This window comes from Nilaparvata lugens, chromosome 10, assembly GCF_014356525.2.
Source record: "Nilaparvata lugens isolate BPH chromosome 10, ASM1435652v1, whole genome shotgun sequence".
NCBI lineage: Eukaryota > Metazoa > Arthropoda > Insecta > Hemiptera > Delphacidae > Nilaparvata > Nilaparvata lugens.
The window spans coordinates 34,523,722-34,540,233 of record NC_052513.1 but is presented as its reverse complement, the minus strand read 5'-3'; the positions used below and the strand labels follow the sequence as shown (position 1 = coordinate 34,540,233).

Sequence of the window (16,512 nt, the reverse complement as noted above, 5' to 3'; positions counted from 1 at the left end):
CAATGAATAAGAAAATAATTTTTTAAATGTATGAATTCAGGGCTACTTGTTTGTATTTATAAAATATAATTATAGTACCCTTAAAAAATTGATAAAATATTTTTAAAATAATAATAATTATTATTACCTATTAAAACAGATCAATGGATAAGCTATCACAAACCAAACCTGTAGCAAAAGAGTCTGGAGAGTAGACCTATTCTACAATGATAATATTGCAGATAACCCTATCAGCCTGATGATAATATATCAACCATCTATGTTTCTGTACTGAGTTCGTTTAGTTAACCAGAAATCTGACAAGTGAAAACATTCAATAATGGCCTTTAAAATAGTTTGTTAGTGTAGTACTAGTGACAATTATTAATTTTTAAATCATTAATTCTACGATGACAAAGGCAGGTATTCAGACTGGTTTCCTTTATCTATGGCATTTAATTTTTGTCGATTAATAGAAATATTTTCCAATTATCTATCAAGTTCCATGTATATTTAACACTATAGATATTGCTTCTACTCTATTAAACTATTTATTATATTATTACCATTACTATACTTATAGTACAAACTATATATCAATATTAATGTACCGGTACATCAATAATATGTACCGGTACCTAATACACTAATATATTATATCCACCATTAAGCTGGGTTTACACGAAAGTTATTAACAAAATGTTAATAACTTAATCCTTATAGATTCTATTAGATTGAACGGAAATTGACAAACACATATGCTCATCATATGTATGGGTACGTCCACAATGCACGCTGGTTAAGCAGGTAGTCAGATTCAGATTTTCGGCGCCGAATATCTGACTCTGGTGTATCTGACTTGGAGGTGTCCAAAGTGCAAGCAGGTTGGCAGGTTGGAAACGTCACCTGCCCGTTTGTGATCAGTGTATCATGGATCTTACAAGAGAAGAGACAGCAGCTTTACTGCTGCTTACTGACAATGTGGTGACGAAGTTAAGACCTGTGAGAAGTGAAGTGCATCCTATTAATAAGTTAAGATCTACTTACGGGGAATACTCACATCTTTTTCCGCAGCTTCTGGCCGATGAGAACAGATTTTTCGAATATTTCAGGATGAGCCCGAACACATTTTATTTTATTCTGTCGAAAAAATATAGAAAGTGATGCAGTGAAAAAATAAATGGCGGCCATTTAAAAACTTTGAATTAAAATAAATCGAAATAGGTATAACCTAATATTTAAATATCTATCACATCTACTTACCATCAATCTTCATTTGTGAGGCGATATTCCTCCAACAAGCATCAACTATGTTCCTATTAGAATGTTCTTTCATTCGTTTATCCCAAATCGGTGGATTTAACTGCACTACTGAAATTAGTTCTTCTATATCCATCACTAACAACTTACAACTTATAACTTATAACAACACGAACGGTCCGACTCGCAGGTTATCTGAAACCAGAATGAAAAATTCATTCCGGTAAAAATCTGACTCAGACAGCCTGCTCGCAGGAAATCGGCGCGCTGGTGCACTATGGACGCTTCCGTTGACTAACATGGGAAAGTAAGCGGGCCGAGTCTGCCTCTATCGGCGCCGACTGTCTGACTCAGAAAACCAGCGTGCATTGTGGACGTACCCTATGATAAGTTATGTTCAATCTAATAGAATTTATAAGGATTAAGTTATTAACATTTTGTTATTAACTTTGGTGTAAACGCAGCTTTAGTAGTTACCTTGCTCAACAGTTTAAGTTTCATTTGCAATATTAATCTATATGTCTTAACAATTTATCTGGTGATTAAAATAAACTAAATTACTAACAATGACCAAGTAACTTGTCAAAGTGATCATATAATTTCCATAACTAAAGAATAAATATAAACCGAAATTTGTGATGGAAGTAAATTATTTGTTTATTTATTTTTCAATGAACTATGATCAAGAGATCTAGAGAACAATAAAGATATATACTACAATAAGTACGGTAACCTAAGAGATGAGATGAACTCCACAGATGTAGGCATGATTTAGTTAGAATTTTTGTCTCTAAAGGACTTAAAAATGATTGCGGTACGGTACTCAATTTTTTGTACCTAGCGAAATGTTGCTGTTTCATGAAATACGAGAGCACAGATATTTCCAAATACTCCTATACCTATATATTACATCATATAGTATAGTATTCCAATACCAATTATATGTTATCTTCCTCAACCTCAGACAATGTCAACATATTTTATGTCAATATTAATGTCAAATATTTTCTGTCAACAAAAATAAATGAATACTCTCACAGCATAGATTTCATATTATTAACTAGGATCAAGGCTAATTTATTTGTCATTAAACATAATCAATTGCAGTAGGCTTTGTTAAAAAATATGCAACATATACATCCTTGTAATACACAAGAATACAACATGCAATACAATAACAAACTATTAATCATATACTATATTAGTTAACAAACTATTAATTATCGATTAATGATTAACTATTAACATATTACTATAAATGAACAAACTATTGAGCATAATTCAGGTACTACCATACTCGAATCATAAGCTTGAAATTATTGAAAAAGATACAGTTCGAATAGAATAAATTTTCTCCCAAGAATTGAGTTAGAATTATTATAAATAAAAATTAGAAATCTAAGTACCCTTTTAAAATTGTTCAATCACAACATGTTTCGACTATATAGGTTAATGCCATTATCAAGTCAATGAAATATTATTATTCTATTTATTTCCTTTTCTCTTGCAAATGATAAAATATGTAAGAATTTTCAATTCATCAAAAATGACAGATGGAACGTGGAATCAAATTTAAAATGAGAATATCTTTTTTATTTTTGAGTCTTTACTCAGTGAATAGCTTTTCAAATTAATCAACTAGCAGTCTAATACCAATCTGTTTTTATTTCATAAATTATTCTCTACTGTCAACAAAATAGTAGATGGAAGACAGTCTGCAGGAAATGTAAAATTTCAAAAAATACATTACAGGTGTTTGGATGTGAGAATAGATGTATAGGCGACAGATTCATTCCTTCCAGACGAAATTTCAATGTGGATTTATCACATCATCTGTTGAACAAGAACACTGGAAAGCATAAGGATGTAACGGAGCAGGTTTGTGTTGAACTTCACCCTTTTCAGATTAATTATTTATCTAGAAAATTTTACTTTTCCATGTTATTATTATGTTGTATTATTTTTGTTATTATGACGAAATAAAATTCGATTTTTATTCGTTTTAATACGATCTTTCTCTCTTTTATTTTATTGGTGTATGATTATTTAAATTTATAATATCTAAAGCTGGATTTACACCAAAGTTATTAACAAAATGTTAATAACTTGATCCTTATAGATTGAACGGAACTTGACAAACACATATGTTCATCATGTATATGATAAGTTATGTTCAATCTAATAGAATCTATAAGGACTAACTTATCAACATTTTGTTAATAACTTTGGTGTAAACACTACCTCCGTAAACAAAGCCGTAGTGCATTCGTGTGACGCCAGCACAGGTAGGGCTCCTACACCAATAAAATTTCTTTGATTTCAGCTGATCTATATCAGCTAATGTTTCTATTGGTGTAGCCCTACCTGTGCTGACGTCACACGAATACACTACGGCTTTGTTTACGGAGGAAGTGTGTAAACCCAGCTCTACTGTCAACAATATTCCTTATAAATATCATAAATCAGGATTTTTTCAATGACACGATATTCATAATCATAACTTACTACCGTAGACACGTTGTACTGAAGGATCTCTTATAAATAGCATCAATTCTCAAAGTTATATTAAATACTGTAGGTACTTAATTTGTGATTCAATAAACATTTTTATTTTATTTCAATTTTAGTAGCTCCATAATATGGAGAAATGTGAGTGCTTATAAACCCTTATCCCAAATGATTTCTTATTCTTATATAAATAACATCAGTGTTTCCATTAAGCCAATGCTGACAGTTGGAGGTGAATCACACCTACATTAGTCACAGTAGTAGATTTTTCATCATTAGCACTATGTTGTTAAAATGAAGCACATCTTATTATCAGTAACAGGGCCAGACCATACCGAACGTTTTTAAGGCGCTTTCAGACGGCATTTTTAGAGTCGGTAGGGCAGGAAGCTCTCCAATTGGCTGATTAGGTTGGTGCTTGAAAAACGCCATGATAGTCCAAGGATAGTGTATAGCTATATACTATTCTATATACTATATAACTATATACTATTCTTGATGATAGTCTACTAAGGGCCCTTAGTACAGAGACTATATAATCACTGTAGCCCTATTTATTTATAGTCACTGTAGCTCTTAATAAGCTGGGTTTACACCAAAGTTATTAACAAAATAAGGAGTGGCCGTAGCCGAGTGGATCAGATGCTTCTGATTCAGAGGCCCGGGTTCAAATCCCGGCCCGGGCAAGATATTTATCTCGGGCCACTCCCGTGTTTCGGATGGACACGTTAAGCCGTCGGTCCCGGCTGCCTAAAAAGCAGTCGTTAGGTCATGTCAGAGGCCCTGAAATTAATCAGCTGTGACCTGAAAACTCTGACACCAGACCTGAGCCAGCCAGGTCACTCGATATTATTATTATTAACAAAATGTTAATAACTTAATCCTTATAGATTCTATTAGATTGAACATAACTTATCATACACATGATGAACATATATGTGTTTGTCAAGTTCCGTTCAATCTAATAGAATCTATATAAGGATTGAGTTATTAACATTTTGTTGATAGCTTTGGTGTAGACCCAGCTTTAGTAAGAATGGTTTTTATGTTTATAAAGTAACATAATAATAACCTTTTTTGAAAAGTTTTTAATATAAAATAACAGATTAAAAACACAAATTAAAACAACTAGTTTCAATGTACCACAGATCACATTCAGGTTCCAAAAATAAATTTCAAGTAAACGTTTTACTAATAGTTTTGTTATTTTAAATACACAAATATGTTTTTTATGATTTATTAATTAACTCATTACAGGATATAAACGAGTGGTCGACACAGAACTACGAAGATTCGGTTGGAAAGTACATTGGCTTTGATTACAAGTCGAACCGGATTTTGCCATTTTTCGATTCATCGCAACCGGCGAGAAAAATACAAAAATTGGCAGAAAGTGTGTGGCCTGTGAAACCTCGCAAAAAGCCCACTGTTGGGTCACCGCATGCCATTCTTGATTTGCCAAATTTTGTCAATTTATTTCGTGAGTAGTTAAGTTTTTAATAATAATTAATTTATCTGGAAATTTTGTAATAATTTGAAGATAATAGTAGACAAAAAAAAATAATCCATAGAATAATGTATGGTATTATTCATCCACCTCACACTAAAATCAATGTACTGGTATAAATTATTATTTATTAATCAAAGATTATGCTTTTTCCTTTTTGTTACTTGTAAAATTATAGGGTACTGAACTGCCCATCAGCATCCTTTTGTTGAACGAGCGTTAGCGAGTTCTCACTTTTGACCCACTCAAGACTAAAGTCGTTGTCCGGTCTGTTTGTATGTTCTACAATAACTTAGAAAGAATTCCAGCTGCTGTGCTTTTAGAATAACTATTAAGTTTGTTTTTTGGTCCTGCAAAATTATTTCCTCAATATGTGAATATTCCCTATCCTATTTTAGTGATAATAATGTGAAATATTTATTCTATGTTTGGTTTTGAAGCATCTAAATTTAAAAATCTACGTTGTAAAAATTATTAAGGACTGAAAATGTTGTGAAGTGAACAACTACAAGACTTAACCTATTTCGGACTATGTGTAACCTTATCTAAATTTGGGAGAGGAATAGCACAAGGTTACCTTATTTTTTCTCTCCCTATCATTTTGATGATGCACTTATTGTATGAATCAGGCAGGGTAGCCTTAGTTTTAGTCACATTTTAGCCCTATCTCGGACTACGTGTAACCTTATCTAAATTTGGGAGAGGAATAGCACAAGGTTAGGTACCTTATTATTTTTTCTCCCTATCATTTTGATGATGTAGGTACTTATATTGTATCAATCAATAAAAAATAAAAGAATTTACCAATCTGCTTCAAATTTAGAACACGCGAACACCTTTTTACAGGTCAAGCTCATTGGACAACAATATTGACTCACTCCTTCGTCTTTTCCAGGATATAATCATTTCCTGATATATATAATCATTTTCATAGCCCATTTCCATTACCACAGATTTTATAGTCTGAGTCCAATTGTATAGGCTATATTTTCTGTTTTGTTTTGTTGAAGAAAAGAATGTGCTGGATTGGGGCCGAAACAATTACATAGCTGCCGCTCTGTGGGACTCTGTGTATTTGTGGAATGCTGACACAAGCAAAACGATTCCCATAGCCAGCCATAACACAACTGCTCTCAAGTGGCACCCAACCAGATCTCAATTGTTCATCGCAACACCTCTATCCATAAAGGTAAGCTTTTTCAACTTGAATTTGTACTCTGGTATCAAGGTAAAATTACAATCTCTGTTAAATTATGGCTTGGTGGTTTCACTTATGCCAAAAGTCTTCACCCAGCCGTATAATAAGATAGTTCATTATAGAATAATAATGATTGTTTTTGAGATATGAGCGCCTTAAGTCTAAATTTTTGGGACAGAAGATTTCAAATTCGGTAAGAGATAAGTCAATGGAATTTAGAGGAGTTTTTGTCCAACTTTCACAACTTTGTATTATTTTTGTGTTTTTGATTAAATAAATTGAATTGAATTGAAAATGCACTTAAGGCATGCATCATCATATGTCTAACCAAAAAATACCATTGATGATGATGCCTTAAGTGTATTGAAACTTTAGATTGGCTCAAATAAACTATAAAATGTGAAACTGACAATATCGCTTTTATTTCACTTCAATAAATAGTTTGGAATAACCTTAATAACATTGAATAAATAGCTATAACTCTGACATGGTATACATGACAGAGAAAATGTTAGATGAATAATAATATTTTGAATGGTTTTGTTGACAGGTGTGGGACATGGAAACTGCCCAAGTGAAATACTCATTGGAAGTGCACTGTTTACTCGCTCACTGTGCCATTACTGCTGTAGACTGGCATCCTTTCATTGATGTGAGGGCCACGTAAGTTCCCAAAAAACAAATTTTCAAAAAATCTCAAGAGGTTTCATGTTTAAGCCCTAGAAAGAGGAAACAAAACAAGCAACGTTTAAAGATAATATGAGACAAAAACCTAACCTCAAAAACTTTTGTTCAAAGCCTTTCGCTGTGATGACACAAATGTATGACTATGTTGTGTGCACACATGTACATAATGCATGTCCTGTAGTTAGTGGCCATCCTAACATGTTACAATACAGTTCAACCTCTATGTAACGAAGTCGTTTATCATGGGAGAAAATCTCTATAAGGAGAGGTCAAATGTCCATCAACTGTTAAGGTGCGTACAGACTGTCGCTCTGCTCCGCAACCGAACGTCACTCCAGCAGAGCGATTGATGATCGACCGGGGAGCAACAGTGGTCGACCGGGGAACGCGAGAAGATCTAACATCTTCCGTAACGTTCATGATAGGTGCGTGGGCGGTGCGACTGTGGTTCGATGGTGGTACGAGGGCGGTACGAGGGAGGAGCGTGCTCGGTGCGGGTTGGAAGCACGAATATGTGTACGCAGCTTAACATGTTACAATTATACAGCTATCATGCATGTTCTGTCATTAGTTGCCAGCCTAACAGGTAAAAAGTAAATTCGTATGGCTTTTGTTGGTGGGGAGTCCCTTGTGGGAAGGTCCCACCGCCTGAATATATCATTTAAGCCGTCAATGGGCCTTACGACTGTCATACTTCAGCCGGGACCGACAATTTAACGTGCCCATTCGATAACACGGTGATCTGGTTAAAAAACTTTTGGTAATGAGAGGGTTTGAACCCGGGATCTCTATGCTGCTACGCAAGCACTCTATCCACTAGACCACGGAGCCTAACAGTATAGACGACATCGTTATACAGAGGTTGAACTGAATAATTGTAACAGGTGTAGATCACATGTTACCGCTCCATATAGCGATTTTCCCCCATGATAACCGACTTCGTTATACAGAGGTTGAACTGTATTGTAACAGGAGAAGAACGCATGTTCTTACGGCTGTACAAAGGCTAAAAATAAACTTTCTACTGGTGATATTTTTCAAAGTTTTTTGATTTGTCTATCATCAAGCTATAAAAATAAGAAAGTTTTCTCAGAAAAACATTTTTTTCGATCATTGCTTTTCGAGATATGAGCGCCTAAAGTTCAATTTTTTGGGACAGAACATTTGAAATTCGGTAAGGATAAATCCATGAGATTCAGAGGATAAATTCTTCATGGTATTGTTAATTCAATGAAACAAAAATGTTTTGAAAATATTAATTTTTGAGAAAGTTATTCAATTTACTGAAAATGACCAAAAATAACTCAAAAAAGTTATTTTTGGTAAATTGAATAACTTCATCAAAAATTGATATTTTCAGGAAATTTTTGTTTTATTCAATCATCAATACCATGAAGAATTCATCCACTAAATTTCATGGATTTATTTCTTACCAAATTTGAAATGTTCTGTCCCAAAAATTTGAACTTTAGGCGCTCATATCTCAAAAATTAATAATCGGAAAAAAATGTTTTCCTGAGAAAACTTTTTCATTTTGATAGCTTGATGATATACAAATCGAAAAACTATGAAAAATATCACCAGTAGAAAGTTTATTTTTAGCCTTTACACAGCCTGTTGTTCTGTACAGGGGCTGCAGCCATGGCACAGTATGCCTAGTGAGCGAGACGCATAACAAGGTGTTGCAGACTATGTCACCGGCAGTCGGCGCCATCTTGGCTGTGGCCTTCTCGCCCAATGGCCGCTTCCTGGCCTCTGCCTCCATGACGCCCTATGTCGAGATTTGGACCTACCCTGACGGAGTCCCCTACTTCCGAGTGCGCATGAGCTCACCTACCAGGGTAATCGTTCATATCTCATTCATTTATTTGTATAATCTCAGCCAAGCAAAGTGAACTAGCAAAATGGACTGTATATGATACATTTTAATTTGTTTTATACAAAGAACAAATTGAAGAAATAAATGAATATTGAAGAAATAAAAGTGATGATTGATTTGAAAAATCGATTATTGAAAAGGAAGTGACCAAGAAGATTACAAATACAGGCAAACAGTGGTGAATCGATTTGTTGCATTCGAATCGATTTTCATCACTGTGATGGGCAGATAGCTAAGAAAGAATGAAATTTCACGTATTCATAGCCTGCAAACACACATTGTAGGATACAGAGCCAAATAGCTCAATATAATGAAGTATATAGTGAGCAAGAAAGTATAATAGTGAGCAAGTACCTATAATAGAAATATAGGTAGTGAACAAGAAGAAGAAGTAGAAGAAGAAGTATCCGTTTTCTCTTACTTAAGGCAAAAGGCATCATCATATCAGTGGTATTTTCTTGTTTGACCTTTAAAACTATGGTTTGGCTTCAATAAATTTTGTGAAACTTACAACATCTCTTCCATTTTTGACCGAGCGAAGTTAGGTCTAAGATTCAAGTCGACGGTTTGGCATTTCTCTTAATGTTTATATATGTTTATATGTTGCGCATTTACGGCGAAACGCGGTAATAGATTTTCATGAAATTTGACAGGTATGTCCCTTTTTTAAATGCGCGTCGACGTATATACAAGGTTTTTAAAAATTTTGCATTTCAAGGATAATATAAAAGGAAAAAGGAGCCTCCTTCATACGCCAATATTAGAGTAAAAATCAGACTATAGAATTATTCATCATAAATCAGCTGACAAGTGATTACACAGATGTGTGGAGAAGCAATACCTACTATTAGTAAAATATAGTAAATAATAATTAGTAATATAATAAATTCCAATTATTTTGTTGATTACCATATCAGATGTGATAACAAAAAGCATCAGCGCTCTTATTTCGCTTGCTTACCGCCAGTAGATCATCGATGATCTACATGATGATGTCATAGTTTATTAGAGATCAGTTGTGGCAATACCTACTATTACTTCAGGCAATACCTACTATTACTTCAGGCCCCACAACTGATCTCTAATAAACTATGACGTCATCACATGTAGATCATCGATGATCTAAGCAAGCGAAATAAGAGCGCTGATGCTTGTTATCACATCTCATATGGTAATCAACAAAATTGGAATTAAAAATTTTCACGGTCTTCCATTTCAATGAATATGGTTTGTTTATCATTCTTCTAATATTCGTTTGTGAAAAGTAATAATGAATTTGGGGTTTTAAATCATGGGATACTGTTGTGTACCTAATTGTTGCGGGAATTATAACAAGACTCCAAAAGTTTCCGTACGGTATTTTCTTTTTCGAAAGATGAAACTTTGAAACGAAAATGGATACGAGCGATAAGAAGAAAGAACTTTAATTCTACAAAACAACGGTTTACATGAAGTGTAGATGAACAGTGTAAATAAAGTGTGAGTAGAAAATTTAATTTAAGTGTGAAAGAACAGTGTAAATGAAATGTGAAATAACAGTGTAATTAGAATGTGGAAGAACAGTGTAAATATTGTGTAATCTTCTATAATATAATAAAGGAAAGAATTGCCTTATATACACGTACGGTACGTGAGAGGAAATTCATGAATGACGCATCATCACGTCTGAACTTCTGGATTGATTAACTTGAAATTTTGCATAAAGGTTCTTAATTCACCGAGGATGGTACGTTATAGGCCTATTCCAAAGTCTTCGCAAGATTTCAGTAGGTCAAGTTTCCAGTATGTCAAGTTTTTAATTAGACCCTTGCGGAGCACGGGTTACCTGCTAGTAGTCCATAAAAACTCACTTAAGAGAAAATATTTTTTATTTTAGTGATAATAATAATATTATCAATGAAATGAATAAATAAATAAATGAATGAATAATAATGTGGAATATTTCTTCTATGTTTGGTTTTGTAGCATCTCAATTTAAAAATCTACTTAGTGGAAATAATTATAAGCTCTGAGAATTTTATGAAGTGAACAACTACAAGACTTAACCTATTTTGGACTATGTGTAACTTTATCTAAATTTGGGAGAGGAATAGCACAAGGTTACCATTTTGATGATATGTACTTATTGTATGAATCAATAAAGAATATCAATTAGAAACAATATTATTATACATTGAAATATTTATATCATAGAAATCAGTTTAAAATTCATACAACTCCCTACAACATACGGGCAAACAGTGCAAATAGATTTAACATACATCATAAGGCTTACTATATGCCGACATCAACTTCAATACTATTGCAATTATTTAACCAATAAAATACCACTAGATTTTGTTAACAGGAATATAACTGGGAATTTAAATAGAATTATACAGGAATGGATTGACAGGAACATCTACTTTAAATTGATCTAATGAATAAGAGTTTGAGATACATTCGTGTGTCTAAATTTTAGGATGTTGAGGATATGATTTAATATTTTTGCTTTTGTTTTGTATTCTTTCTTTTCTTTATTACTATTGTGATTTTATTTTGTATCATGCAATTACAATTGATTCACACCTGCACTCAGGATCTCCTTTGCAGGTTTTTATTAAACTTTATTGTTGATAATAATATAGTGTATGTAAATTATGTATCTATTTTGAAGAGACAATAAAGCAATTTCAATTTCAATTTATACAATTTTTAGAAACAATAAATTATTATTTATTTGATCAATGTATCTGAACGTTTCAGGGCATAGCGTGGCACCCCCTGAAACAGTCTTACCTGTGCCTGGGTGATGTAAACGGGGTGATGTCACTGGTTAATGTCGGTAAGATGACAGTAGTCACAGATTACCTGCCCGAGAGAACCGGCAGTATGCCGCATGCCTCTATCTACTGTCTCACTTTCAGTGAGATTTCTGGTGAACTGGTCACTAGTCACTACCTTCATGCTAGCGAAGCCCGTCAGTATTTCTGTCTTCTTCCATTTATTCATTTACATAAACACATAATTGACCGTTTTTTTTTAGTTATTCGATTTATTATTAATACGTTTTCTAATAACGTATTCCAATAGGGCTACTTGATCTTTTAATTGATTGAGAATGATTCCATAATACTCTTTCGTTAAAAAAATGTATATAAAGCACAACAACGTAGAAAACGTAAATTTTCCGTCGTATACTAGAAAAAGAACCTTGGCGAAGTATGTTAATCGGCTACCTCCAGTTCTTACTAATATAATTGATAATATCCAACTTCTACTTGAAAATTATAATTTTTTTGTATGCCTACTTTTGATCTTTTATCACTTGATCTTTCATTAAATTCCAAGTATTCTGTGACTTTAGTTGATTTGATTAATGAAATTATTTCCTCTTACAGCCTGTTCTCTTTCATTTTTTTGTTCATTTACAAAAACACGTAATTTATCGTTTTTTCAATTATTCGATTAATCATTATTACGTTTTCCAATACCGTAACGTATTTCAACAGGGCTACTTGCAACTTGATTTTTTAATTGATTAAGAATGATTCCATAGTACCCTTTTGTTTTTAAAACTTTTTATTCAAAACACAACAACAACTATTTTGATTTTTGATTTGAAATGTTGATTGATCAACAATAATTTGATTTGTTGTAGTGCATTGATTTTTGAAATGTTGATTTTAAGAAAAACTTGAAAATGGATTGGAAATGCCGAAACTATTGTTGTTGTGTTTTATATAGAAAGGTTTTTTAAAAACAAAAGGGTACTATGGAATTATTTTTCAACTATTATTATTATTAAGTTATCAATTAATAATTTGACACCTTGTGGGACCGGATTCCCTTAAAAATTTTATTGAATCTTTACCAAAATACAATCACTTGAACGATAAATGAAGAAAGTAGTCTCTGTCACTTTAGGATTACAGTATTACATATTTCTCAGCAGCAAGTAAACTCTTGAACTTCACATCCTCTTTCAACCACGAATCAGTATAATAGGACTTCCAGTATCAGAAAACAGATCTTTGATCTGAAGTGCCTAAATCAAGTATCATTATTCAGAATAGTAGTATCTTGCTCAATAAAATGAAATAAATTCATTGCATTTACAAAAATAATATATTGTACAATGGGCAACGAACAATCTTATATAACGAAAAGTGAATACAAATTTAATAAAAAAATAGAACGAAAAGCAAATAACAAGTATTTTTTCCTCCAGCTACTGTCTGAAGTACTTACTTTAATCCCTGAAACATAATACTAAAGTGTCACTTTTTCGCTCTCGGTAGTAAAAAACTGAAAAACTCCCTAGGGAGTAAAAGTGACTCCATTTAAATAACATAGGAAGCATCTCTAATTCAAAAACTCACATTGTAATAGGTTAGAAGGTCTAAGCTCAGATGAGAAAGCGTAATAGAGGTGTCTGTCATTGAGTCAACTGAATTCAATACCACAACAAGAAATTTGAACAACTCATGAAATATATGTTTGTATGATATTATATTCTTATTTTGTAGACAATAAAAATTTAAACAATTTTAAAAATATTTTATTCTATTCAAAATACCAGCCAACAAATATTTTTGATCTGCAATTCAAATCTGAAACGCGTGATCTGGAGTCAGCCATTTTTGGTAGCCGCTCAGCTGATATAATTGTTACAACTTTTGCCGATAGATAGCGCAATCGGCAGTGCCAATCAGAAGACCGGTTTTTAGGTTTTAGATTTTAGGTTATGTTGTTAGGAATCATTGTCACCAATACGTAAGTTATTAGAATGATTTTATTTGCAGTTTCTATAAAAAAATGTAGATGGAGGAAAAATGTTGTGTACATCACGAGCGAAAAATACTTTTTCTCCCTCAGGAAAATTGTTGCCCTCGGCTTCGCCTCGGGCTTCAAACTTTTTCCCACAGGGAGAAAAAGTCGTACTTTTCACTCTTGATATACAAATAACTATTTGACCACAGCTCTTGATTAGTACATTATGATTGTTGTTATTTTATTTGCATGTATTCATTTGTATCAATATATCGTTTATTGTTTGTGTAAATGAATGAATAAATTGCAAAATAATGTATTATTTACAATATATTCAATATAATAATACATAAATGAAGTTTCTTTCATTATTTCAATTGATGAATAGACTTTAATTTTCAAGGGTGCTTGTTTGAATTCAACTACTATATTCTATATTCTGTTGAATTGCAATTCTTCAACTCAATATATAACTTTTTTGTTGGTCAGGTTCTATACCAGTTGCACAAGTCAATGTACTTTCAAGCTTTAATAAACTGGTGGACAGATTCGAACTGGATCAAAACGACAAAGTAATGTACTTGAAATGGAACCCGGATGGAACGCAAATTGGTAATTGATTATTCATTCTAATATTAATCTATTCAGACAACTCATAATTTTTCCATCAGTTTTAATTTCTCAGACTTAATCAGATTTATTTTTCTATAATTTATTTATAATTTTCACAAAGATTGTATAATAAGGTTTTCGTATGAGGTAGTGCTTCAATTTTGAATTAACAGACTTTTGCTATCTATGGATTTAAGATAGAAGAACACATAGAAGTAAGAGAAGTATTCAAGTATGGATAGAATAGATAAAGGAATACAATAGAAGGGTTCAAAACAGAACCATCCAGCACCAAGGTGATATTAGGAAAGTTTCAATAAAATAAATTCTGTAAATTTTACATCAAGATATATTATGAGAATAAAGCTTTGATTTAATAATACGTGAGAGTTCATGTGTCAATAATGAGCCCAATAATGATAATAATAACAATAATTTGAAAATTTAATGAATTTTTTGTTTGTATTATTTTTGTCCATTTTTTATACTATTTATGATAGTGTAAAGATGAATTGGATGAATCAATTAATAATAATACCGTCTAATTACCACATTATTATTATTATATTTATCTAAATATATTTAGATATCCATATTATTATAATTGGTATATTAACAGATAACTATTAAGAATATAAACTGAAAGTTTAATTACATATAATAATCGTGTTAATTCTCGTAAGTGCAGAAGCTTACACTAAAGCCTAAAGATATACAGTATGTATAACTTGAATGACAGTATATAGGCCTATTGTTTCCCAGCTATTGCAAGTCAAATACATCCTTATTTATTTTTTTTGAAAAAAAAATCATTTCTTTCTTAAAAATACATTACCTACATGAAAAAATAATATAATTTTTATCTTTATAATTTTACTTATTTTGGATCTTTATTCCTCCTTATGTTCTTGATTTTTTACCAAAAAATTGTATTAATACTGTAATTCCTGTTTTTTTTTTAGCAACTGCAGGAACAGATGAATCACTTCAACTCTGGAACTTCCTGCCTAGCAGTAAAGCTAAAAAACCCAGGAAAGATGAACGTTATGAAAAGCTTTCTCAAAGGGGACAAGTTACCTTCACTAACCATTTAAGGTGTTCCATTAGATAATGAAATAAAGAAGTCTATGTATCTTTTAACCAAACTGTTATTATTCATCTGTTTCTTGAAAAGAACATTGTTTTTATTTGTGATTTTTGATTCCACATTTCCTTATAACTGAATAAACATAATTCATCACCAGTTATGAGACACAATGTGCAAATAAAATTATTGTTTATGATCTTTATGATTGTTTTGTGATTAAATCGTTTATTTTTGTATTAGAATTGTAAAGACTTTTATTGTTTGGACTACCGTATTACTCTCATTATCTCATGTTAATTTTATGACTGTCGTAAGCCTACATATTCATTGTTCATGTGTGTGATATTTTTGGGCGTAAGGTAATATATTGTCGGTATAATCGGTACAGTTAATATGCCTACTGTGCTAAAAATACCTATGCCTATTATTAGAAAAAAATTATAAGAAAGAAAAGATAAAAAATTTTGTTTTAAAAATTTACACGAATGTTCTAGGAATATACATTATTTTTCCTGTTCCAGTATTATAAAGTATTAATAAGAAAAAAGACAAAAATCATGTTTCAAAACTGTACTCTGAACAAGTTTTCTTAAGATCTACATTTGTTACAATGATATTTGAATTATTTTTGATTGAACAATGATCAATTAAACTTAGAAACAGAGCAAAATTTATCAATCACAGCTACGATACTTTATTTATTATTGTAGGTGAATAAATTGAATAATATTAGGACAACTCTTTTGATTAACGCTAATCTTTATGACGTTTATTGGATATTTTCTTATATATTTAAGAATCAATTACAATATCGACAACTTCTATTTGATTAATTTATATTGTTCAAGTTTAAACAAAGTACACAATAATAAATAATTTAAAAGTAAAGAAACGCATGATTTTCAACTTCAAAGTGTTTATTTCAAATTTGGCGCCAAGTTGATGCCAACATAAACGTGAAAGCAGAAAAGCTATCAAGATTCATTGAACTAGATTATAACGTTATATGAATATTTTATTTATTCTTTATCCTTGTTTTATCA

General features: G+C 31.8%; 1 protein-coding gene across 1 annotated transcript; it reads left to right on the top strand.

Annotated features, from left to right (window-relative positions):
* Positions 1 to 251: 251 nt before the first annotated feature.
* On the top strand, positions 252 to 15,711 carry LOC111048790 (protein cortex). Its single transcript, XM_022334766.2, has 9 exons — positions 252 to 398; positions 2,992 to 3,117; positions 5,005 to 5,227; positions 6,265 to 6,443; positions 7,003 to 7,115; positions 8,770 to 8,980; positions 11,764 to 11,977; positions 14,260 to 14,382; positions 15,345 to 15,711. Exons 1-9 carry the CDS (start codon positions 390 to 392, stop codon positions 15,491 to 15,493), a joined length of 1,347 nt encoding a protein of 448 aa, XP_022190458.2. The 5' UTR covers positions 252 to 389; the 3' UTR covers positions 15,494 to 15,711.
* The last annotated feature ends 801 nt before the right edge of the window (positions 15,712 to 16,512 follow it).

Coding starts and splice junctions, on each gene's coding strand:
- LOC111048790 (XM_022334766.2), top strand. Junction 3,118..5,004: donor ATAAGGATGTAACGGAGCAG/GTTTGTGTTGAA, acceptor AACTCATTACAG/GATATAAACGAGTGGTCGAC. Junction 5,228..6,264: donor AAATTTTGTCAATTTATTTC/GTGAGTAGTTAA, acceptor GTTTTGTTGAAG/AAAAGAATGTGCTGGATTGG.